The sequence below is a fragment of the Rhinatrema bivittatum genome, chromosome 8 (assembly GCF_901001135.1).
Source record: "Rhinatrema bivittatum chromosome 8, aRhiBiv1.1, whole genome shotgun sequence".
NCBI classification, from domain to species: Eukaryota; Metazoa; Chordata; class Amphibia; order Gymnophiona; family Rhinatrematidae; genus Rhinatrema; species Rhinatrema bivittatum.
The window spans coordinates 25,112,488-25,138,054 of NC_042622.1; the positions used below are offsets into that span (position 1 = coordinate 25,112,488).

The 25,567-nt window shown below is 44.9% G+C and overlaps 1 protein-coding gene across 4 annotated transcripts in view; it reads left to right on the plus strand.

Moving 5' to 3' along the window:
• The window catches only part of BCAS1 (breast carcinoma amplified sequence 1), a 93,649-nt gene that overhangs the window by 59,009 nt on the left and 9,073 nt on the right, over window positions 1–25,567 (plus strand). For 3 of the 4 annotated variants that reach the window (XM_029611927.1, XM_029611930.1, XM_029611928.1), the window contains exons 5-9: window positions 181–342; window positions 3,940–3,997; window positions 15,232–15,269; window positions 17,962–18,156; window positions 23,546–23,593. In XM_029611927.1, coding sequence (XP_029467787.1) covers window positions 181–342; window positions 3,940–3,997; window positions 15,232–15,269; window positions 17,962–18,156; window positions 23,546–23,593 — 501 coding nt within the window. The remainder of the gene's footprint in view (window positions 1–180; window positions 343–3,939; window positions 3,998–15,231; window positions 15,270–17,961; window positions 18,157–23,545; window positions 23,594–25,567) is intronic. The other variant, XM_029611929.1, reaches the window with a different exon arrangement.

Genomic DNA, 25,567 nt, shown 5'->3' on the forward strand with positions numbered 1-25,567 from the left:
TACATTTAAGGGGAAGAATGATTCATAAATGCTCAATTGTTCCCCCTATGTAGGCTGAAATATGGCTGGAATTGGGTTAGCAGGGCCAGAGCGATGCACATTGGCGGGCCTAGCATTACGTTTCACATTCCGCCAGTGAAAGAGAGAAATCTGTGATTGCAACCATGCTCCCTTTTGCAGAATGTAGATGTTGGCAGCCAAAACGCTGTGCAGCTCCAGAGCCCAGCCACATTCAGCTCCCCGGCCAAGGAAGACCTTAAAGAGCCCAAGCCACAAGAAGAGACCAGCAAGGCGGCCGCCCCTCTGGAGAATAACTCCGTCATGAGTTTCTTTAAAACCCTGGTAAGACTTCACCTTCAGCCTACACTGCTCTAGAAAAGACGCTTCTAGGGCAGGAAGTGGAAAGGAGATTCCAGCCCCAGGCTCAGCTCAGCCAGATGCGAAAATCGTTTCCCCCCCGGAGAAGACAGAAAAAAGGAGGGGGGGGACGGGAATAATTTAATTAGCAGATCTGTCTCCATGTGCTCCAAAGTCTTGATGCCTTTCTAGCTAGACTCCTGACCCTAGTGACAGGAAATCGTTCTGCTCCTGAAAATGTTTTCACCTGCCATTGCCTGTGCCTGTAATATGCTCTCAGACCTAGATGTGAAGTTTTGTCAGCATCCTAAAATAGGATAGTGGTGGTGTCCTGCTCTCCGGGCTTGGTTCCTCCAGCAGATAATCCAGAGCATGCCACGTGGGGAAGGCACAGTCATGATGTCCGCCTTTAGCCTACTTTCCTAAAGGACTGGGTGTATTAGGAATGTGAATCGTTTTTTGACGATTTAAAAAAAAATCGTCAGATATTTTTTAAATCGTCAAAAATCGTCGCGATACAATAGAAATTCCCCCGATTTATCGTGAAAAATCATAAATCGAGGGAGGGCCGGAAAACCGGCACACCAAAACAACCCCTAAACCCACCCCGACCCTTTAAAACAAATCCCCCACCCTCCCGAACCCCCCCAAAATGTTTTAAATTACCTGGTGGTCCAGTGGGGGGGTCCCGGCGCCATCTCCCGCTCTCGAGCCATCGGCGCCATTTTGGCTGCCACTAATATAAATGGCGCCGATGGCCCGATTAAAAAAAAAAAACCACCCGACCCTTTAAAATGACCCCCTTAGCCTCCCCCCCCAAAAAAAACCTGGTGGTCCAGCGGGAGCGCGGGGAGCGATCTCCCGCTCTCAGGCCATCGGCTGCGTTAATAAAAAGACTTGCCCTAGGGGCAAAGGTAGCGCCGGCGCCAATTTGAATACTGGCAATACGGCCCGAGTGCAGGAGGTCGCTCCCGGACCCCCGCTGGACTTTTGGCAAGTCTTGTGGGGGTCAGGAGGCCCCCCCAAGCTGGCCAAAAGTCCCTGGGGGTCCAGTGGGGGTCCGGGAGCGATTTCCTGCACTCAGGCCGTATTGCCAGTATTCAAAATGGTGCCGGCGCTACCTTTGCCCTGTCACATGGTAAGGGCAAAGGGCCATCGGCGCCATTTTTATTAACGCAGCCGATGGCCTGAGAGCGGGAGATCGCTCCCCGCGCTCCCGCTGGACCACCAGGTAATTTTAAAACCTTTTTTGGGGGTTCGGGAGGGTGGGGGAGGGTTTTTTGATTATCGGATCGGTCGCAGCCGATAATCAGAACTCAAATCGGGCTGGGTGATAAAAATTTTAAGATTTGGATCGGAACCGGAACTAATCAGATTCCGGTTCCGATTCACATCTCTAGGGTGTATCTTACCAACACCAAATTTTCAGGCCATGTCAGGGGGTGCATGAGGATCCTGACTTGGGTGTCTGGACTTCAAGCCACTTACCTGTGAAATTTTGACCTCAGCTAACCATGGGGCCGATGCAATAATTATGCACAGAAAGCGGGCGCCGTGCAATATTTAAATTAGGGGTCACGTTAACAAGGAGAGCCCGTTCGGCATCGGTTTTCCACACAGCTGCACAGCCAGGGGTTCAGGAAACAGACGCTTGTCAGTTGAGCATTTGTTTAATGCACTCGACTGCCGGCGTTTTTTTTTTTTTTTTTTACTTTTTATTTTTAAGTTCTTATCGCAACGATATTAAGTACAAGGCAGTACAGAAAGGCAGTTTTTTTTTCTGCTTTTCTGTACGGGTTTAAGGAGCGCTCAGCTACTAATGCCTGCTCCGGGCAGGCGTTAATTTCTGAATGCAAAAATGTGCATCCTGGACGCACATTTTTTTCCTTGCATCGGGAGTGAATAGCTAATAGGCTCATTCACATGCATTTGCATGTGATGAGCGCTATTAGATTCGCTCTGCATTGGACGCACGTTGTAGAAGTGCTAATCCCCCTTATTGCATAAGGCAGTGGTTCTCAACCCTGTCCTGGGGACCCCCCCAGCCAGTTGGGTTTTCAGGATCTCCACAATGAAATATGCATGAGAGAAAATTTGCATGCACTGCCTCCATAACATGCAAATTTTCTCTCATGCATATTCATTGTGGAGATCCTGAAACCCCGACTGGCTGGGGGGGGTCCCCAGGACAGGGTTGAGAACCACTGGCATAAGGGGATTAGTTAGCGCCTCCTCAACCCGCGTCCGACTGCGGGGTAACAGTGCGATCGGCCCCCATGAGTTTAATGTAGGTTGGGGGGAGGGGAAAGGGGGTAGCTGTGGGGCTTTCTCCCTTCCTGCAGATAAGTTATCCCGGCCCTTGCTTTCCCTCCCTCTCTTCTCTTGCTCTCCTCCCCTTTCTCAACCACCTCACTTCCTTTCTCCCACCCTCCTTCCCTCTCCCGCTCCCCTTGCTCCTCCCCTTAATCTTTCAGTGTCCCCTCCCGCTCCTTCCCTTTCTCCCCCAGCCCTGCCAGTCAAAGTATATTTGTTGCATAACAAAACATCGTGGATTGAAGCTAATCAAGCTCTTTCCGATATTAATGAGACGCGTTTTGAAATAGCAACAACTTTTACAAATCAGTAAGGCAGGTCGGGAGGGCAGAGGTAAACTGCGATCTAGAGCTTTGCATGAGGAATGAAATTGGGCAGAGCAGAGGGACCCTTACCATCCCTGCCTGCTCCAATATTCAAAGAGTTTGTCTGGGTAACTCCTCGAGTTACTGGGGCAACATCTGAGATCTGAACATCCCTCCCCCGCCCCCCCCCCCCCCCCCCCCCCCCCCCCCCGTGCTAACTCTGGTTGAATGTTGTCTGGGTGGTTCGTTTCCCACCCAAAACGAAGCCGGATAAGATGGGGCTGTGATGGAGGAGTTCTGGGAGTTGGGTTTACATTTTGTTTTCGGCACTGGCTGGCTAAAGCTAGCCGAGTAGGCCTGGGTCAGAAAGATTTGCTGTACCAAAGCCGCCGGGATCATTTCATCCGGGTATATTCGGCGGGATGCTTGTCCGGGTATGATCTGCCGAATGAATATCCGGGTAAAGTTGTTTCGATCATTTTAACCCGATACCTTTCCCGCTCCCTGGCCCGCATTGTGTTTGTAAGTAGCTGTTTTATATAGAGGGTCCCATCAGTACTGACACAGACTCAGTTATGGGTTGGAAACGTGAAATATGTTTCTAGGTTGACACCTATTTATTTATTTATTTAAACAGTTTTATGTACCGACAACCGTTTGCACATCGTGTCGGTTTATAAGTAACTTGGAACCAGGGAATAGGCATTGCCTTTACAATGAACAAATAGCTAGAACAGTTAAACACAGTAACGAGGTAAAAATAGCTAGAGCTCCAGTTGCTGACCTGTTCACCTTGTTACACTTCTGGTAGTGTCTGGCCCTGAAATAGGCCTGGCGGGGGGGGGGGGGGGGGGAGGTTCTATTTTATTTTTCACAAAGTTTCCCTTTCGGTAGCCGATAGGGTAAAATTCTTTCCAAGAATTATAGCCCTGAAAGTCTTTGGTTTTTTTTTGTACTATTTAAGGTGGCACCCAAGTCGGCATCGAAATCTGAGGATGAGCCAAAGAATGACTCAGAGGAAAGGTAAAATGTTTTTTGCTTTTCAGTTGCTTGCTTCCCTCATTGCGATTCCATTAACTCCCCCAGGCCTGAATTTTATTGCTGCTTTTCCTGGTGGTTGCTCTTGTTCAGCCCAAGGCGATGAGGGTGGGACTGGGCCTGGTCATATTCTGTGCTCAAGAGGCATGTGATGTGCTGAATGTTTTTTTTCCAACTCTTTTGGCCCTGTTCCATTTCTGCCCTCGGCTCTCTCGTGTTTTCATTTGCCGTGCCCTTCGTGAACGCTTCTGCTGCCACCCCCTGAAAAGTGCAGCCAGAAGCCCAAGAGGTTTGCTTGCTGGTTTAAAAACAGCCAAGAATTCGTGCTTCCGAGGGCTCTGCTTCCGGGAGCATTTGCATATCCTTCTCCAGTCTGCATTGTTTGCTTTCCCACCAAAGCCCGCAAGCAAGCCAAGCCTAATAAGTCTATTTGTTTTCCAAGCTGCTGTGCCTGGCTTCATGAAAGTAGAAGCGAGCTGCTTCTTTGCAGCTGTAGATTGTGTACTTTGCATAAATGATAGCAGAGAGATATACTGTGTGTTGATTGAAAAGAATTTTCCTTCCTTGCCCTGAGAGTTTTAAGTCTCGTTATACTCACGGGATTGGAAAGGGGCACTTGGGCCGGTTTCCACATTGCTGACACCACCCTCGCTATTGAACCCTTATTGGCCATTTCGAAAAGGAACCCTCAGGCTGAAGGGGCAGGGAGACTGCATTGCCTTTCATCCCTGTGGGGAAAACAAAAGGTCTTTGCAAAATAAGAGTTGATCCTTTTGCTCCGGCACTGCCCAACCTGAGCATTGGGCTGCCAGCTGGATCCATTTTTTTTTTTTCCAGGACAGACGTGAAATGGCCACGTTAATATTGGTAGCCACAAAGCTTTGTGATTAGGCATGGGGCAGGAGGGCTACTGGATGTGAACCAAGCTGGGTGTCTTGTGTGCTCCTCTGCCCGAGATGGTAGAATAGAAAGGTGAAGAACAACAAAAGCCATCCAAGATCAGGAGAGAGGTCTTACAAGCAGCCACACTTACGACTGTCAAAGCTGGGAGATCCTGTGCAGGGTGAACATAAGATCAAGGTCCATCGAGCCCAGCATCCTGTCTCCAGAAGTGGTCAGTCTGAGGCACAAGTCCCCAGTAGTTGATCTGTTCCTTGTTTCTCACTCCCAGGGATAAGCACCGGCTTTCCCAAACCTTCTTGGCTAATAACTGAGGATTTTTCCTTCAGGAACTTGTCCAATCCTCTTTTGAACCCCACGTTAGTTGCCTTGACTACGTCCTCTAGCAACAAATCCTATAGCTTGATTGTAAGGCGAGAGAATAAACGCTTTCTGATTTTTTTAAAAATCTGCCAGTTCTTACTTTCATGGAGTGTCCCCTAGTCCTAGAGTCTGACAGGGTAAACCATTCCCTATTTACCCGTCCCACCCCACCCATGTTTTTATGCATTTCAATCATAAATCCCTCTGTCATCTCTTTTACAAGTTAAAGAGCCCTAATCTGTTTAGCTTTTCCAGGAATAACTGGGTAAAGTGGAAGTGCTGATTAGGGTTTTTTTTCTGCAGTTATCTGCCATGTTACTCTGACTGATCTGTGGGCTTAGACAGCGCCCTGCTTTTATTATGGAAATCAATAGGGAGATCAGAACCCTAAGCCCCTGCTTCCAGTTGGTCAAACCCAGGACTGGATCGGCTTGTCCCGAAGCAATGAAGCCAGTTGATAGCCCTGGCCTGCAATGGGTATATGCAATGTTGTCAATCTAGCATTTTTCCCACGCATTCCACATCCTCACGATGACGGAGTAAATAAATGTAAGAACTGATGAATCTAAAAATCTTTTCTACTGTCCTCTGCCACACACAAACACATGCACACATGCAAACTTGTTTATTTAACTCATAAATCATTTCCCCCGGTTAAAAAAAAAAAATATGCTCAAAATGGTGAACAAAAGATAGACAAATACTGTGCACAGCATATAAAAGGAGAAGAACCAGCACACCCCAGGAGCAGTCTTACAGATAAATAAAATAAATACCTGCCAGAGTGCTGTGTGCCAAAGCCCTAGTTTTGTGCTGTTATCACCCAATAAATGTCCCCTTTGTGCTGCCCTTGTGATGGGTGCAGTATTGTGTCACGTCGAGTTCAGATCCCATTTCATCTCCATCCGTGCAGCACTACAAATTGCTGGCAGCTACCAAGGCGAGAGGAAGAGTTTCCAATGTTTAACCCCTCCTTTCCCAACTAACCCCAGCACTTGCAATAATAGTCCTTAGCCGGGGGCCACAAAGCACAGCTTCCTGTGGAACCCTGTAAGCATGCACCCTATGTGTGGCCATCAGGAGTCGCCATAGTCCAACAAATTAGGTCTCTTCGGTCCTAGCTGGTACAAGGTGCAGAAACCAGGCCTAGGAATCAAATCCAAGACTCCAGCAAAGCAGCACTGACTCCCCAGTTAAACCTTTCCCTCTTTCAGGTCACTGCTTTCTAATTCTGGAGCATGAATGATACTTTGACATGGTCCTGTTTGTGAGTTTTAAAATTTCTCGCCTCTGAACGTTTGCACTGATATATGAAATCCCAGAACACTTAGCGAAAGGAAGTAAAGATCATAAGTCTGTGGTATTCACTTCCAGCCCTCAAGGGTTTTCAGGCAGGTCGGGTTTTCAGGCTGTCTGTAATGAATATGCAAAAGATAGATTTGTACGCACACTGCCTGCATTGTATGCAAATCTATCTCTCGTGCATTCTTCATGGAGATCCTGAAACTCTGACCCACTAGCAGCCCTCAAGGGCTAAGCTTAAATACCACTGGCACAAGAACATAAGCAAATAATACTAATTTTTACTAGCACACAAAAACAATCAAAATCTTTTCCCCATTAAACAGGCAATTCTATCACTGGCAAACAAATCCTGACCTTAAAACTAGCACACTGCCAGTAATAATTTAACCCTCCAAGATTTTTATTTCTCAAGATTTAAAACACTTTTCCCCCTGCAAGTCCAACCTACCATCAGCAGATGAAGCTTCCCCTGCCAGCACTCTCTCTGGACTTGCAGGTTTCCCGTTATTTATCTTGATCCTTAAATCTGTCCTTAAGAGTTACTTAGCGCTCTAGGGGGTAGATTTTATAAATCTACGTGTGCGTGTACTTTTGTTCGCGCACCAGGCGCAAACAAAAGTACGCTGGATTTTATAAGATACGCGCGTAGCCCTTTTAAAATCTGGCCCTAGGTATTTAAAGCTACAATTACAAAATTGTAATTTATTTTAATTTTGGGCAAAATACCTTGCTGTCCAGTAAACACTTATAATTTCTGATAAGAGAGAGTCATAAGAATGCTATCGTATGTTTGCTGAAAGCTCTGCGGGGCTCAGCTGGCTTTCGATTTCAGCCACCACTGACCCCCACCGTCTGTCATCTCACACTGGCTTCCTCTTTGCGCCCTGTACTATGCTATCAAACAGGAAATTGACACATAACCACTAGGTGCTAGAGGGCAGTAGCATCTATCATTGGTGGTTTGTTGGGCACTGCAAAGGTTCCAGCTAGGCAACGCTAGCTTTCTTATAAATCCGTTTTTAGTTGAAATTACATGTTATTAGTAATGAGTAGTTTTCTTTTTTTTTTTAGCTGTTAACTAACTCAGTGAGGTCTCAAACTGGGAGAAAAAGGGAGGAACGGGCTCTCTAGGTGGGCGAAAGATAGTTGAGGGGTATGAGATTTCTGATGTAACTACGTAAAAAAGCAAATGGTACCTTTTTGGGGAGCTGGGGGTGCTAAAATCATTACAGAGAAGTAAAGGGAAGAACAAGATCTAAAGCGATGGAGAAATACCGAGCAAGGCCTAAGAGGACAGGCAGGGCTATATTTTGTAAGTTTTTGAGGGCAAATTTTAGTTGTCCATAGCATCTCTCATTGAGGACAACAATTTTCAAAGTCATTTACCGGGTAAATAGATACAATACCCTGGTTCAAAACCGCCCCCTCCTTCACAGCAGCTAAAAGACGCATGGACTTTCATAACCCATGCATGCCTAGCCAGACTAAAAGGGACTTCCCGTGGGTGCGTTCAGGTCACTGTTGGAAACAGGATGCTGGGCTTGATGGACCTTTGGTCTGACCCAGTATGGCATGTTCTTATGTTCTTAAGGGAGGAAAACGGCGCACGTACATTTGCTTCTGAGATGTACACGAGCTGTCTTGGCCCCTCCCCTAAAAAAAAAAAAAAATCAGTTGCCTGCCTGCAGAAATAGCAGATACAACGTAAATGGGCACTTTGCACTCATGCATCTTGTAGGCATGTGCCTGGAACTCTTGTACCTGGGAAGTTTCCTTTTTGAAAATAAGCTAAAAGACCTGCACGTACTCAAGTGTGCAAGTTCCTCGCAACAACACGAGATATTTAAAAATCATGGCAACATCTGACGGGTCAAAATATTTTTCTGCTTCTGAGGGCTTTTTGATTTCCTATTTCCTGGGCCTTCCCAGCTATTTCTATAGTTTATTTAATTATAGTTCAATTATTATTTTTATCATCGGTAAACATAGTCATTCTTGAAAAGTTGTATTGCAAATCTACAAAGATCTATGCTGAATAAAGATAGACTATATTGAATATCATACTTGTCGCAACTTGAAGAATGTTTTTCTTGTCCAGTATTACTATGCTAATATTTGAACTTGATACCAGAGTTCTCATTACAGAATACTGGTTTATTGCAGGGCTTCCTAAACCTTTCCTGGGGACCACACAGTCAGATTTTCCAGATATCCACAATGAATATGCATAAGGTGAATTTGCATATAATAAGTTTCTAGTGTATGCAGATTTATCTCATGCATGGTCATTGTGGATCTTCTGAAATCCTGACTGACTGTGGGACCTCCCGGACAGACATGGGAAGCCATGAGATAGACATTTGGGCCTGGGGCTCTGTTTTTACGAGACCAAATGGGAGAAACCCTCTTGAAAATCGGACTCTTGGCATTCACTCTTGATGGTGCCATGCCAGAGCTCGATGAAATACTCTGTGATAATGCATTGATCATCTTCAGTAATGTGGGAGAAGTCCAATAACTGATGTGTGTCTTGATGTGCACTTGTAAGAAAAAGGAAAATGGAACATGTATGAAAGTCACGCTGATTGGTATTGGAAAAAAGGCCTCCAAACGGGACAAGGCCAAAGGTGGGCAAGCAGTTGTGGAACAGAAGACAAAACCCCCCGACCAAGACAAAGAAGCCTGAGAGCCCCAAGGCAGGCAAGAGCACCTTTAGCAGACTGTTTGGGCCAAAGGTTTGTATCTTGTCCCGAAGCGAGATGGAACCCTGACTAGCAACAGATGGTTGTAGCTTCATGGAATTGATCAAAGCACCAAAATAAAATAAAATTTAAAAAAGATTGGAGTGAGAACATTAAAACACGAAGTATTTCTGATTTCTAAAGTTCTAGCCACTCTCGAGCAGGTAAATGTGTATCGCACAGTTACCTGTACAGCTGTACATGAACAGGTCAACAGAGTTCTGTGAATTACACCATCTGTGAAATCAGCTCCTATAACAATAACAGTTCCACATTCTACTAAAATATTTGATGCAATTAATACAATCCCAAAGATTACTAAGTTTACTAATTTCAGTTTTATGTAGAGGGTGGGCAATAACAGTCAGTACATTCTGACAGTGACTTGCAGAATATTCTTGGTGACTCAGCATAACGAGGCTGCTATGGAGTAATTTTGTTGTTGGCTACCAGTAATTTTCAGACTATGTAGGATTGCGCACCTCTTCGGTCATCTGCTGGAACTGACCCTTGTTCTGAGTTTATTAAAAATGCAAACACATAAATAAGCACCATTCTGTATTTTAATTCCACTAGAGAAAGGAAACCGAGAAAATTTCGAATTTAAAATGTTCCCTGGGCTTAAAGCTGTAAAGGCTATAAAAATGTAATAGTAAAGGGGAATAATGTTCAAAATTGCAGGCGGCTAATTGTTCAGGAAGGTGAATTTCTCCACTCTGATTTACAAGACGGTTTAGACTTGAGCAGATTGTGCATTAACGAACCTTTGAATGGACCACCTTACTGACCCTGGAAGTATCCATTCCACCCTAGCAGCAGCAGGATAAGTGAGGTCAGAAATCCCTCTCCATTATGAGAAATAGTGAGCTTTGTGACATCACTTCCTGCTCTTCAAAGCTTCTAATATATTGATCAGTCAACTGGACAATGTCGCCTTGAAATGTAGGACACCAGGTTTTCTAGCATCTTCATGCCTTTGCTGCAAACAAACGAGAAACAAAATCCAACCTTGCACAGTGAGATGTTGCATACAAGATAATTGTCCTCCTCTCCTTAAATTTTTTGATCCACTACTTCTTATCTTCCAAACAAAATAAGGAAAAGTGTCCCTTTTCCTCTTGGATATTGAAGATTAATACTAAATGCGTTGTCTTTTGCGCCCTTGTTGAGAACGATTGAACATTTCCTTCAGTCTGCTCTTCATTGCTTGGACGTAACTAGGCCTCATTTTGGTCCGATTAGGTCTTGGAAGGCCATTTAACTAATAAGCTGGAATCCCTTTCATAGAGTGATATGCTGTTCTTCCAAGTATCTGAAAAGCGGAATATAATCAAATAAGTAAAATACTGCATTCATTTACCATTTAACAGCTATTTTCATAGGTCACTAGGGATGGGCATTTGTTTGAAGCTAAATGGGAAATGTTAACAAAATTTCCCCATTTGTTTCAATTCATTTTAAAATGAAATGCAAGAAAACCTTTGCTTTGTGTTTAAAAAAAAATAATAAGGTCATCATCACCACCAACTCCCTGCCCAACACAGACACACACACACTTCTACCACCAATCGCTGTTACCCTTTTCTTTCTTGAAGATGGCTTCCCAGGGCAGGAACAGTGCCTGGTTGCTCCGGCCCGTCATTGAGGTGCAGTGGCAGATGGAGATCAAACCACTGTTAACTTTTGCCATACAAAATGGAGCTGGCATGTGAAGAAATGTTCGAGAAACAAGAGGGTAAGCAGGTCAGAAGGGGTCCGCAGAGTGGGAGAAGTTTTTGGCTGTGGACCCAACATTTAAAAAAAAACTTTTTTTTTGTTCTTTCCTTTGAATTTTATTTGATTTTTATATTTTCATTTTAAATAACAACAAGCAAAAAAAAAAAACACAACAAATAAAATAAAACTAAGCCACGCCCCCCCCCCCCCCCCAAAGAAAGCACACTGCCTGTGCACACCCCTGTCGGCCACATGCCCCTAGAAATGAACTTACACATTTCCAGATCTGATTTAAAATCTGATGATGTGATTTGGTTTAGAAGACTGAAGATCTGGAAGATATGTTATATGCACAATTCATTCCCAGTATCTTCAAAAAATACACCAGCTAAGGAAAAATGTGGTCCCTGGTCCTACACACAGCGCCACTTTATAGAAAAGATGCAGAAGCTTTCTTTTTATAGAAAGCATTAATGGGCTTTGATGAGTAGAACCATGGAAACATGAAATGTAATTTCATAAATCTCGAGCATCTCCAAGGATAATGTTATGGAGGTTCTGAAACGATGATGGAGTATTTTAATACTGGACACAGAAATAAATGTAGAACTATCAGTCACTCCATTTTTAAGGTCAACATTTTTAACGACTTGCATCTTGTTGAAGTAGTGAAGGAATATTCCATTCCTTAATGCCTGGATGAGTGGAATGAAACTACTCTTTGACGCATGCCCCAGGAAGAAGAAGCCTGGAGACTTAGAAGAAAAATACTAGTATAATTAGCTGCAAAAAATGTCAAATATTTGTTCTGAAGGAATGTTCTCCTCTGCTGGACACATGCTTTTAATGTGCGCAAATTATTTTGCAAGTGTATTAATGCAAAAACTATTCTAATGAGGTGGGATGCATAATTATGCAAAACCGCTTGCTACCTAACAGTACATCGAAAAATAATGTACATTAAAATGAGCAAAAGTGAACACAGACTGCTAAATTCAAAAAATAAACTGCGACTCCACAAGATGTAGTAACGTTTTGCGATAATGTCTGCATTAGCATGCTAACCTTAACATTAGTAAATGAATGCAAACTCATTTACATGTCAATAACATGGGCCATTAATGTGTATTAACAGCCAATGTTAGCACACAGTATAGTGGCCCAAAATGGAAATGAAACCCTTTCATACATCTGGCCCAAAGTAATGTGTCATAAAAATCCCTTTTTAGTTAAATCCACCTGCCCAACTAGTCAAACAAGTCATAAAGGCCAGAACTGGATGTGGAATGTGAATTCTCATCTTATGTTAAATTAGACAGATAATAAAAAACAGAAATGAGATCTGATCAATGTGATGTACTCCGTACGGCAGTTCAAAAAGGTGCCATGTTTAGCGATTATCCAATAGCGTGATCCTGGCATCTGCCACCATGGCTAAAGTAAGTGTGGTTTCCTCTAGAAGACATAGAAGGCAGTCATAAATTAGAAGCTGGTTTCATCTCTGCTTTAAAATCCAGGTTATTTTTATTATTATTGAAGAGTAGGCTTCAGGTGGTCTGACTGAAGATGGGGTGGACGGATAAAGGAGATTTCCGTTCAGTTTTTTCAGTAAAAACGTGGACATTGAAGTGAGGGAAGGCATCACAATGGGGCACATTTATTGAAGCATGTTAACACGCTATAAACACCTATGCTTCTGTCCTATGCATGTAAACAACCGCCATTATCTCAGATGTGTTAACGTCATGTAGAGGAGCAGGTTTCAGATTGCTTTCTAGGGTGGAAGTAATTATGGGATTGGCATTAAAGGTCTGGCGAGAGAGCCAGGTTTTTACTTGGCTTCCTGAAGTGGGAGCAGTCATGTGTTTGGCACCAGCCCTTCTAGGAGAGAGTTCCACAGGGCAAGTGCTGCTCTCAAGAAAGTTTGTCAGTGGGTTTCTGTTCTCTTGATTTCTTTTGTTGCTGGGGGTATGGAGGCACCAAGTGAGCATCTAAGAGGTCTGGAGGGCTTGTAGAAGGAGAGGTTATCTTTCTGCTAACTAGCTCTGTTTCTTCTTGGGCTCTTGCGTCGGGGATTTGAATCTGGTTCTAGTGTAGTTTTTGTAGGACAGGTGTGCTATGGCCATGTGGCTTGCGATCCCTCTATCGATCAAACAGAGGAATTTTTCCTTGGCTGGAGTTTGTGAAGGGCCTTATCTGTTAAACCTTTATACACAGTGTGTTGCAACGATCCAACTGGGTTCCATAGCATGGATAATTGTGACTAGGTTCACCGTGTACATGATTGAAAGAGGTGACTTGTTAATGTTGCCTGAATTTCTGGGAGTGTAGTTAGTTCCAGTTCCAGCAAGACCCCCCGAGGCTTTTAACCTGTAAGGCGAATTTTAAAAGGCCGGCGTTCGACAAAACCGGGAGGTACGTGATTATGTTGGGCTAGCGCGCGCCAAGTGGATTTTAAAAGCCGCCCAGGTATGTTGTGCTCACAAACAAAAAGGTCCAGAAAGGGGCCGGGAGTGCGCAAGGTCTGAGTGGGGCACGGGCGTTCCTGGGTTTCAGCTTCAAACTTCCAGATATTAAATACACACACAGGCGCACCGGGGTCCCCTGCCGTGTTACGTTACTTCTGCCATGGAGGAGGCGTAAGTAATAAAATAAAGATAAATAGATACGCAATAGAAGCAGCATTTGCACGCACAGGCACGCCTCTACTTAAAATTGCACGCACCTGTGCGCGCAGCCAGGCTATTTCATAGCATGCGTGCATATACGTGTATATGTTATAAAATCCCCGTGTCCCTGGTTGCGGGCTGACAATTGCGTGCACATGTACACCTGTGTGCCTGTCTAAAAGTTACCATTTGTGTTTTAGTGGGAGCGCAAAGGCTCCGAATGGGATTTGTCCATCCATGTTTAGCAGCCAGAGATTCTCCATTTTGTTAGAATTCAGGTGGAGTTAGTTGTTTTTAGTACTCTGATGCAGGTAACTAGGTTTTTTATTATTGCTGTTGAAGGGTCTGGGTCCATTTAGAGTAGTAGAAGCTGGACATCCTCTGCATAGATGTGGGCTTTTATATCAAAGGTTCAGGTCCAACTGTGTTAGTGATCTAAGGTCAATATTGAAAAGTACTGGTGATAGTATGTAGCCCTGTGGGACCTGCAGGTCAAGACCTAGGGTACCGATAAGTGATCAGAGAAATGCACAGTCAAGTCAAAAAGGCATTAAAGCAGGTTAGGACTTTGCCACTAAGATTGTCCTCTGCTAGCCATGTTAGCATGATATTGTGATTTACAGCGCCTAAAACTGCTGAGAAATCTAGCAGCAGCACTAGTTTTGAGGCCTGGCTTCTATTGCAGGTGTCATCCAACAAGGCGAGGAGGACTGTGTCTGTTCTGGGACCTTGTCTGAATCCAGATTGGCAAGGGTCCAACCAGTTTGTGTCAGCCAATTATTTAGTTGAGTTGAAATGCATAAAACCAAAACAGCAGGACCTGTTCAGATTTTGTGGGTTAATATGTTTTTCAGGCTCACTGTTAACCTTATTTTTAATTCTGAGCATTCCGTAACAAGACGTGACTAATCCTTTCTGTGTCGAGATCTCTCTTGCATGAACGTTGTTGAGAGACACTGAATTTCACTTCTTGGCCAGGGATAAAATACGGATGACACATATTTGTGCATGCAACCTGCATGACTCATTCTTTTTTTCTATGTATAGTAAATTCAAATATAAGCAATTAAGTCAATATTATTTTACAAACATACCTTTAATATAAAAAATCAATTAAAAAGCGCCTAAAGAAATCACATACACACCTCGATTTAATCAAGTTTTTAGGCTATGACAATCTGTTGAAGGCACAAGACAAGTATTTGAGCAAAAGTCTGTGATACATTGTCTTTCCCTGAAATTCATTGTAACAAATGCAAGCTCTTCTGAATAAAACAAAAAAATCAATTCAAATTAATTTCAGTATCTATGTTCATGCAAGAACCATGACAGGCACTGGATAAGTCAAAACCTATCCCAAACAGAAAATGAGCATGTTTTATTTGTTTATTTAGGACTTTAAACCAAAAATGAGCCTTATTGTCTGCATAAAATTATTTCTGAGCAAGTGTTAATTGTGAACAAATGACATATTATCTCTAATATTTGTCATAACATTATCCCTCATATTCTACATTTTTCTATAGTCTGCGAAGGAGAATCAACCGACAACTGAAACCAAAGTGAGTATGAGAAGCGGAGACCAAAGTTGCAGCAATAAGCCCACCTACCATTTTCCTGTCACACCAACCCCTCAAGGCTTCCTGTAGTGTCAGCAAAACCCTTTGCTGTCATTGTTCATGGCCTCTGGGATGCTGCACAGAGATTATTGCTATGAATATTCAGAGCCCATAGGGGGAGTACATCTCCTGAACACTGTTGTCTCTACTCAACAAACCAAGGGAAAAATGAATCGGACGCTTGAACTGCAAAGGAATGCAAATGGCTCTTCCTTGCCCAGTTACCTGCGTTTAGCCTAGTAAACCCAAGAAATATAGCAATTTGCTTTACCACTGAAGGGAATATCAGTACTGTTTGGGTGTGGTTCTGGGGAAAGGATGAAGGAAGAAAAGGAACCGAGACAAATAAGTCTTCTGTCCTCCATGTGGATGAGGACCCTCTTAACTCAGCCACCTGCTGATTAGTTACTAATGGGCTAAATTTACTACACAATGTTAAAACAGGCATGAACCATTAGTAATCCAGCATTAAAAACTTTTTTATGACCTTTTGCAACGCTGATGCATTATTGCTGCTGGTGACATATCAGCATTATTGAAGGTAGTAACACAAGGCTCAATGTGGGTCATGATCCACCCCATCCCCCTGCCCAGGCTTCAATAAGTCCGCAGGGTGGATCCTCCCAACCATCCTTCTTCCCTAATATCCTGATCAGGGGGATCCAGGCCACTGATCCCCCCCATACCTACATGCCCTGGGCCCTCCTATCGACAACTTGGAGGTTTAAAAAATGAAAGTTGATGGCAGCAGGGATCCCTTCTTCCCACTGAGATTTGAAACAGCACCTAATGACCTTTTATGCTTCTTTGCTCCATCGATGTGCTCCCTCTTGTTTCCAGTTTACATTTTGAAAAGGATTAGGTAGAGTTTGGGCCCAGGGGCAGCCCCCAAGGCCCCTTGATCAGGATGTTGGTAAGTGGGTAATTAAGCCCAAGGGTCGTCTTAGATGTCCAGAGGAGAGATCGACCCTAGAGGCCTCTTTAGTACCTGAGGGAGGTGAGGGGGAATCGTACTGGGGAAGGGATTGAGGGATTTCAGTCTGCGAAAGCCTTCTGAGGTGTGGTTACGTTTTAAAGTTAGCTGGTAGGTTAAATCAAATCACATTGCTTAACGCGACTGTGGTAACCCAATTTTTGTGCAAATATCAAAGCCATTTATGTCTCCAACTGCAAAGTGAATACATTAATATTAACTAAGGGGTGAATTTTCAAACCTGCACGCAGGCGTACATGTGCATGCACGCTACCCGATGCACACACATGTACCCCGATTTTATAACATGCGCGAGCAGGCGTGCGCATGTTATAAAATCGGGACTCTGTGCGTGCAAGGGGGTGCACAATTGTGCATCTTGCGCGCGCCGAGCCCGCACCGAGCCGCGCTGCCTTCCCCCGTTCCCTCCCAGGCCACTCCAAAATCAGAGCAGCCTTGGAGGGAACTTCCCTACTCCCCCGCCCCACCTTCCCTTCCCCTACCTTCCCCGCCCTTTCCCCCCCTACCTTTTTCTTCTTTTTTTCTTTTGTTTTAAAACTTATTTCAGCCCTGGGGCCGAAGTAAGTTGCACACGCTGGCCAACTGCTGGTGCGCGATCCCTGGCACAGCGGCAAATGGTCGCTGTGCCGGGAGCCTCTGGCCCCTCCCCATCCCTTTTTGCAAGCCCCAGGACTTACACGCGTCCCGGGGCTTTACGCGAGTCGCTGGGCCTTTTTAAAATAGGCCCGGCACACGTAAACCCAATTACGCGCATAAATCCGGAGGATTTACGCGGGTTACCTTTTGAAAATCTGCCCCTAAATCTAATGAATGCATTAATTAAATTAATATTTATTTATTTACTCCTTCCCTTCTCCCAATTGGTACCTCCACTGTCAGCTATCAATGAAAGGACCAGTCCTCTTTGAGAAGGTTACCTTTTCAGAATTCTGAAAGGGGATTGGCCCTTTCAGTAACATGTGACAATGAGGGGACCAATTGGCTGTCAGCCCTGCCAGAGGAGATGAGCCCTTCTCCAGCTGGGGTTCCAGGTGGGATTAGGAAGGGGTTTGTGATGTGGGAGTTCTACAGGACCCAATTTTTAGATGAGAGGGAGTGGATTGAGACTGAGGAACTACTTGACCCGGACTAACTAACCTGAACCTGCCTGGTCTGCGGGCCGACATATTTTTAAGGTGAGAGAAGGTTAGACATGCTGGGGAGGGAAGGCTTGAAAACTGACCCATCTGCTCTAACCCTAGTCCACTCCAGTTTGGTTTGGTGCCCTCCTTTCTCCCGGGGGAAGCTTAAGACCAGTCTCTGACCGGGAGTTAAAAGGAGTGGCACTAGGCAGCCTCCCTTTTAGCATGCCTCTTTGCATTGCAGGGCAATAACTAACAAGGCTTATTACCCTGCAATTTGCATGAGATGTGCTAACCTTGCCATGGGATTTATAGTGCGGGTTTTTCTGGCACTAAAACCCCAGTTACATACTGGGGTTAGTTTAGGGCCGATAAACCCATGCTAAAACGGGAGTTAAAACCCGCGGTAAAGTCGGTGCAGCTTACTGCATCGACCCTTTATTTACGTATGCATGCATGTATAATCCTGCCTTTTTGAATTCCTGACTCTTTTTTTATCCTGATTAACGCATGCTTCTAGATTCCCGAAGAACCGACTGTTGTAACTGTGGCGGTGAAACCAGAAAAAGCAGCGCCTGTGAAAGCAGTAAAACAAGAGACGACAATCCTGGAAAGAGCTAAGAAGGAGCAGCCTCTGGCACCATCAGAGGTCCAAACTGATGGTCCACAAAAGCCCAAAGAATCAACTCCGCGGGCCAAACTCTTTTGGAAAAAGGTATGACTGTACTTTTTGCCCTTTCATGTCCACGGACCTGGGTACCAGGGACGCCCACAGAAAAATGTTTTGTTTCATGTTGTGAAGCCATTTTGCTTGGATTGTAAAAAAATACATTTCCCAGAGACCTTTGCTGGTCATGCATGCGGGCTCCGTGGAACAGGGAATTCCCCTTAGGTGCATCTCTGCACCACTGCCTATGTCTGCTGCTGCTTCAGCAGTGATAAGTGGAAGTGGTCGTGTTGGTCTCTCTCTCTCTCGTTTTGTGCTGATTTGTTTCCAATTAAAAAGAACTTTAGTTTGGCCCAAGGGTTCCCCCTTCCATCTGCCCTTTAAAATAAAATTTGGTTTAGTCTGGATCCTGCCTGCCCTCTCGACCAATTTCTCTGTCCTAGAATGTTGCTAAATTGATCCAGGACTTCAGCACGTGCCCCCCCGCCTCCCCCTGGAAACACTCCACACTGAGCTGGCGGCAGGATTGCCTCCTTACCTGCTTCCGGCTTGGCGTCCGGCATTGGCGACCAGGGGCTTCAGGCTTAGCCGGGAGCCGCACAGTTACAATGAAATGTTCTCACACGGTGACGCCAAGCCTCCCACGATGCACTGCTTCCCGCCTTGAACTTAGCCAATCAGAGCAAACGTTATATTCTGTATTAGGGCCTTGCTGTGCAAAACCTTTGAATGCAATTTCGCAATACACTCACCAAGCGGTAGCATCCTGGAGGAATTCTGCGTCGCTGCGCAATTCAGAATTCCCCTTTTGGCAGAATTTTTTAGATCTATTGCACAGAATTTGGTGCGGGGGAATACACAGCCATGAAATCAGCCTCATGCAGTGTGGGGAGGAAAAGGGACATGGCAGCTAGGCCCGTGTGGGCAGGAGGAGGAATGCACCAGCTGCCCTTGAGCAGGGGAGGGAGAGAGATTTTGTGGGGTGGGGAAGGTGATGTCTCAGGCAAAGTAGGAAGGGAGTGAGCTACGAGTAGTGGGATTGGGGGGGTGGGGGTCGAGCCTGGGGAGAGGAAGACAGAGCTGGGGGCATCAAGCCTGTGAATGATGGGAAAGAGCTGGGTAAGATCAAGCCTTGGTCTGAGAGAGTGAGAGAGAGAGAAGAGCTGGAATGAGGAGAAGAGAGTGTGTGAGGAGGTGGAGGGGGGGGGGGGGGAGTCGTGCCTTGAGAGGAGGGAGGGAGAGAGAAAACTGGAGGATGGGTAAGAGACCTAGGGGTAAGAAAGCAGCGGGATGAGGAGTGAGATAACCGGGGAAAGATTAAGAGCAAAGGGGGATGTTGAGAGTAAGCTGGGGAGGGGATTGAGGCTGGGGAGGAAGAAAGCAAGCTTTGGGTCGGAGAAGGACAACAAACTGGGGGGGGGGGGGGGCAAGCCTGGACAGGGGGAAAACTGGAGGGTGTTTCACACCTGGCGGAGGAGCCAGGCCTTAGTCTTGGGGGGAATTCTGTACAAACAATTAAAAATCCCCGATCTTTGAGAAATAACTTTTTTCTCTCTTGCATTTTTAATGCAAGTAACAGTGACAGTAACAGTGAGTAGTAATAATAACTCAGTGTTATTATTACTACTCACTGTTACTCTGATAAATGAATGTGCAGAATTTTGCAAAATAAAAAAACACTGTGCACAGAAATTTTAATTTCTTGCTCAGAATTCCCCCAGCAGAAGCGCAGATGAGAAAGAAAGTAGGAATCATGAGATGTACTTATGTAGTGTGATAGGACGAACCACAGATAAGGCATTGCAAGGAGTTTCTTGCAGAAGGAACCTCATGTTGGACATAGTCAGTCAGTCTTCTCTCTTATTCTGCAGCCAGTTCAAATCATTCATTTACTTAATTTTTTAAATTATTTAGTTTAAAAACTTGTCCCAAATTTGACCAGTCCCAAGGGATGAAAAATGGACACCCTATCTGCCGCCAGTGTGTTGTTCCTTGAAGACTTATCGAATGACTTCAGGTCAGACGCAAGGCTTCGGGCTGCTCATGTGTATCTACTTTTTCAGTTCACTGCCTTCTAGAAGGCAGAGTCCCTCTGTTTCCTATGAGAAGTATCAGAATGTTCTGTATTAGGAGAGAGAGTTCAGAGCACCCTTACACAGACTGAACAAACAAATCTAAAAGGTGGTTAGGAGCAGCAAAGGGCCTGCCAAGGTCCTCTGATCCAGTCCATGCTGTCAGTGAACACAGCAGAGAAAATGTTTGGGGAGGCGCGTTCGTTTCAAATGAATGCAATTTTTGGAACAATAAAGTCAATTTTCAGTTTAACAAATGTAAAGAACCAAATATCTACTCACTGAAAAGTACCCAAAACCTTTCTGATATTTTGGGTTCATTACCACAAAAAGGGAGCCTCCTAGTGTCCCCGCCCTGAGCCGAAACACTGACATTTTGTAGTTGGTTTTCAAATTTAAAAAAGTACACAGTTTATTTTTCCAAATTAGCTAGCGTAATGTACACTCGCAGACAGGATGTTTAGTCTCCGAAGGGCACAGAGGACAGGGCCGATGCCCTGGTGATCCGGCCTCACCGGGTCGCTCTTTCAGAATGTAGCAGCTGGCCTCAAGGCTGGCACCATTTTTGTGGTACGAATGTGAGGAAGTGCAGACATGCCTCTGTCCAACGCAACAGCTCCGCCCAGAGATGGCCGGCGCCATTTTGTATAGCAACCCAGTGGGGCAGGAGCACCTGAGGATCGCTCCGGCCCGCTTTGGAGATCCCAGACATGGTGTAAGGATGGGTCTAGGCATGTGGACAGGCCCCCGGGGGGGGGGGGGGGCACTTTAATTTTTAAAAATTGGCAGTGCTGGGGGCTTTTTGTGAGGGTGGGTAGGAGGAGGAAGGGGCCCTGCACCCATTTCCTATTTTTTTTTTCGGCCTCGTTTTGTGGTTTATTTTGTTTTGAAAAAAAAGAACCATAACAAAATAAAACATAAAAAAGTAAGAAGAAAACAAAAGAAAATGTAAATGCAACACCCCTAGTAAATGTCATGGTACTTGGCCAGATGACCTTCTCCATAGACTACATTAGTTATGAGAAAATGGCAGCACATATTATTGCATTACGTCATCTTATACTTATATACTGCCTTCCTTCACAGATTCGAACCCAAAGCAGTTTATATCACAGATTATTTTCCTTAAATTGATTGTAGAACATAGGCACCCGATGTAAGAGCTTGGTTAGGGTGACGTGTTACTGTTGTTTGATAAATAAGCCTCTGATCGAACAGATTCTTCCTGTACCAGAGGAGACAGACTGCAAGGAACAAGGAATCAGGAGCAGCGCTGAAGGCCAAACATGGCAAGCACTGAACCTCTGCTAATTCCGTGCAGCGTTCGCACTGAAATCCAGCGATCACTGCTTTCAAGTTTTGTTTTCACATGTGACATTTCTTTTCAAGTCTGACTATTTTTTTTTTACTCAAAAACATTACAGGAAGAGCGGAAGAACTGGGCTACAGATTAACTGAAGTTGTTGATTTTGTGGAGGGGGGGGAAACAGTTTTAAAACTGCTCATCTTGGGACAAAGACCGCATGGACGTAAAAACACATGGGCTTGGTGGCACCAGTTCTGAAACCGGCCATAGGTCGCTTGCCTCTGTGTTTCCTGCGGCTAAGACCTTTTTTTGCTGAAAAAGAACCCCTGCACTTCCTCACATCCTGCACAGAGTCGGAAACGCCATCCGTGGGTGTTACTTTTCCACCCCCCTCCCACCCCCTGACCTAAACGCTCCCTTGGAAATGCCTCCCCTCTATGTGGCTAAAAGTGTGCGTTTTTAGCCACATGGAGTCAGAACGAGTCTCTGAGAGCTGATTTGTGAGCATAAATTGTTGCTTTACCTGCAGAAAAAGTTTGAAAGTCCTCCTTGTGATGCATCCTTATGTATTACAGGGCACATGATCTTATCCACGTTTTACAGCTCTCGTAAGAAGGTAGCAAGGGATATGTTTATATTTTTAGTATTTCAGCAATCAAATCATGGAAATATTGCCTGCTTTCCGCATGCGCGATTCCAGCAGCACCACCTCACGCACAAGGCACTGTCACTGTCGCAGCAGGGAAGAGACGCGTGCAAATGCGACGCCGTTGCATGGCTTTTCCCTGCACTCGTAACTGGGCCTTCTCTAAGATGTTTCCAGCTTTGTGAACAGTTTATCTAAGCATGTCCCACCCAAAAGTGCCAGCCTTCCTTCTTGGGCTTCTGACCTCCTTTCTTGGATCATTCTTTTCCTTTCCGGCGCTGTCCTGCAGCTCCTTCACTTCGGGTGCCTCCCTCTTCTCCTTGCGCTGCTCAGATTGGGCACTGGAGATTCACGCTCTCTCTCTCTCCTTCGGGCAGTGCTTCTGTGTTTCCTGCACATCTCTAGCATCTCCTCCTTGTTGGTGATTTTGACAGTGCTTGTCTGTCTCTTTATTTTACCTCTGCTTCTCTCAGATGGAAAATTGAGGCAGTTCTATCTTCCACGTCCCCATGCTTAAAGGCGACTGGCTTAGCATGTCTTGTCTCTTCCATGACTCTCCCTTTTTCGGGCTTCCACTAGGTTTCTTCATCTCCCATCATTACAATTGTGAATGGCCTCCAACTGAGTCTCACTATCTCCACTTCTTCTCCCTCCTTTGTTCTCCAGGGACTTTCATTTTTCTGCACTCACATATTCATCTCTTCTTTCTCTCCTGCTCACCATACTCCATGGTTTCCCTGTCTTGCTGGCATGCGCCCTTCCCTTTGGGGACGTCAGTCTCTGCTATTTTCCTAGAAGGACCTTCATTCAATCTCTTTCTGGATCTTTTTTCACCACAGTCAAGGAGAGGCTTCTGGGCACTAGGGCTCTAGCCAGACTTTTATAAGTCTGTGCTGTTTATTCCCCCCTTATTTCGATTCAAAATGCTAGGCTAAGATAGAATTCCTTACTCTGCCTTGCGCATAGGGAGGGTAATTTTATAACTGCCCACGTAGGGTCGAAGTCTGCATGTGGAAAGTACAGGCAGACTTCAGTTCAAATTTTCAAAGCAGCCTTACGAGCATTAAGTCCGCTCTGAAAATTAGTGGGTGTATGCGGAACCCTGCGGGGCTATCGCGCACACATTTACGCCTGCTTGGGAACGTGTAGGCGACATTTATGCGCAGACTTTCAAAAATCAAAAGTAGGCATGTAAATGGTTACTCCACCCCGGGAACGCCGCTTTACGTGCACAGCCCCTGGGGGCAATTTTCAAAAAAGGCCATTTAGATGCATAAATGCTTTTGAAAATCAAACCCTAAAAGCAGATGCAGTTTATTCAAACTGCGATGGCGAATGATTCCATCAACTCAATCATCCTGAAAACCAGTATTCATTATGGAATATCTCATACCTTATCCATTCTCCCCACAGACCAACAAAGAGGTACCACCACCACCACCCAGTGCACCGGAAGAGAACGTAAGTTTCTGCAAACTCAGCCACAGTCTACCTTATACAGCAATTACCTCTGTTAGCGTCTTCTGCAGGATTTTCACAGGTGCATCCACGATTTTCCTCCAGCCCCCGGCTTCCTGTCAGGCCAAAATGGATTAGAGGATGTTGTTGTGGGGAAAACCTGCGCTGATAACCAAGAATGCCTGTCACTTCTGGAATAAACCGTGTTTACAAGCTTTTCCACCGTGTTCCTGGTGGAAGAAGAGACCACTCACTGCTCCCAATCACACCTCACCCACACAAACACGCACCCTGCCTGTCACATCAGCTTCATCCCTGATCTTGCACAGGCAGAGGTTCGTGTCAACAGTCCTCACTTAACTTCCTCATTTTTTTGAAATGGTTTCATACCAATTTAAAATGCATTTTATTATGGTGGAAATATTTTAAAATTGGTTTGAAGCAGATTACCAAGCCCTTTGGTTAGTCAAGTTAAACAAGGATGGTATATCTTGTCTTCTCGCTATATTTTGTGGATTCTGAGGTACCCAGAAACTCTTTGTAAACCCACTCCAGATGATCCAAAAACAATTCACTAGGTAATAAATTCATTTTTTAAATTGTACACATAAGCACAAATAATTGCATTGGAAAACTGAAGATGATGCACTACATAAATATCTCCATGGCAGCATCCATAAAGCTAAACAATACGAAATGACAAGAAGCCCTCCCCCCTGGTGAGCCGCGACCTTCTGGATGTGCAGCCGTAGTAAACGAGACCGTACGGGTAGGGCAGTGAAACAAAACAAAGACAGGCTTTTAATTAAAGCAAGCCCAAAAATCATACACCACGATCACTTCCATCATGGCTTCCCATACAAGCAAATTTAAACTGTTGATTTTTGTGCATCCTGCTTGGAAAGATTTCAAGCAGACCAGCAATGATTCTTATGAATAAGCAAAGCTGCAGACCAGAGCAAGTCCTATTAAAAAGTAATAATTACTAGAAACAAAGACAGTCCAGTGTCACATGTAATGACGCAAAGACGATGGCTAGTTGACTTATTGACCAGCTCCTGTGATATGCATGTGGTATATAGGTAAGCTCATGTGATGCACAGGTAGTATACCGGTAGATGCCACACTGTTTTCCTGGGTTTACTTACACAAGCTATTCTAAGGCGTGTTGAGTGCTCTGAAGAAGGTGAGCCTACTGGTTAGAGCAATAGGCTGTGAATGAGTAACATGTGGGTTTAAATCCTGCTTCTTTCACAAACATTCCTCGGGTGAATCACTTTAAATCCTGTTGCCTCAGGCACTTACTTAGATTATAAGCTCTTTTGGGCAAGGACGTGCACCTAAAAAATGTTGTAAACCGCCTTGAAATAAAATTGAAAAGCCGCCTAGAAATTACAAAAAAAAAAAAAAAAAAAGATTTCAGAGGTCTGTATTCAAAGTCTAGCCAGCTAGGTAAGTTGTACAGATATATTTATCTGCTAACTTTTTTGGGGGGATATTCGGCGGTGCAAATGCTCTGCTAAATATACCCAAATACCTCTTGAGTTAGATGGATAAGCTTATCCGGCTAACTTTAGACCTGCAGGTCTAACTTATCCAGCTTAGTCCTCCCAGTTACGCCCCATCCCTGCCACGAAGTGGCAGCTGCCAAACGCGCTCAGATATGCAAACGCCACCGCTTAGCCTGGTAAGTTGGAATTTATCTGGCTAAGTGGTGCTGAATACCTACCTCTTATTGATTAATTAACCATCAAGTTATTGGGTTATAAGAACATTCTGCTGATAAGGATCAGCAGACCCTAGATAAGGACCCTAGAAATGGTCTATCCAAAGGCATCCACGATATGCATAACTCTGAGACCTTAAACACATGGCAGCATTGACTCCCTACACCAGGCCTGGATTCAGGGGTGGATAACATAGGTAAAAGCCTAGAACACCAAATACCCAAGCCATTGATTGCTTTAGAGCTGTATT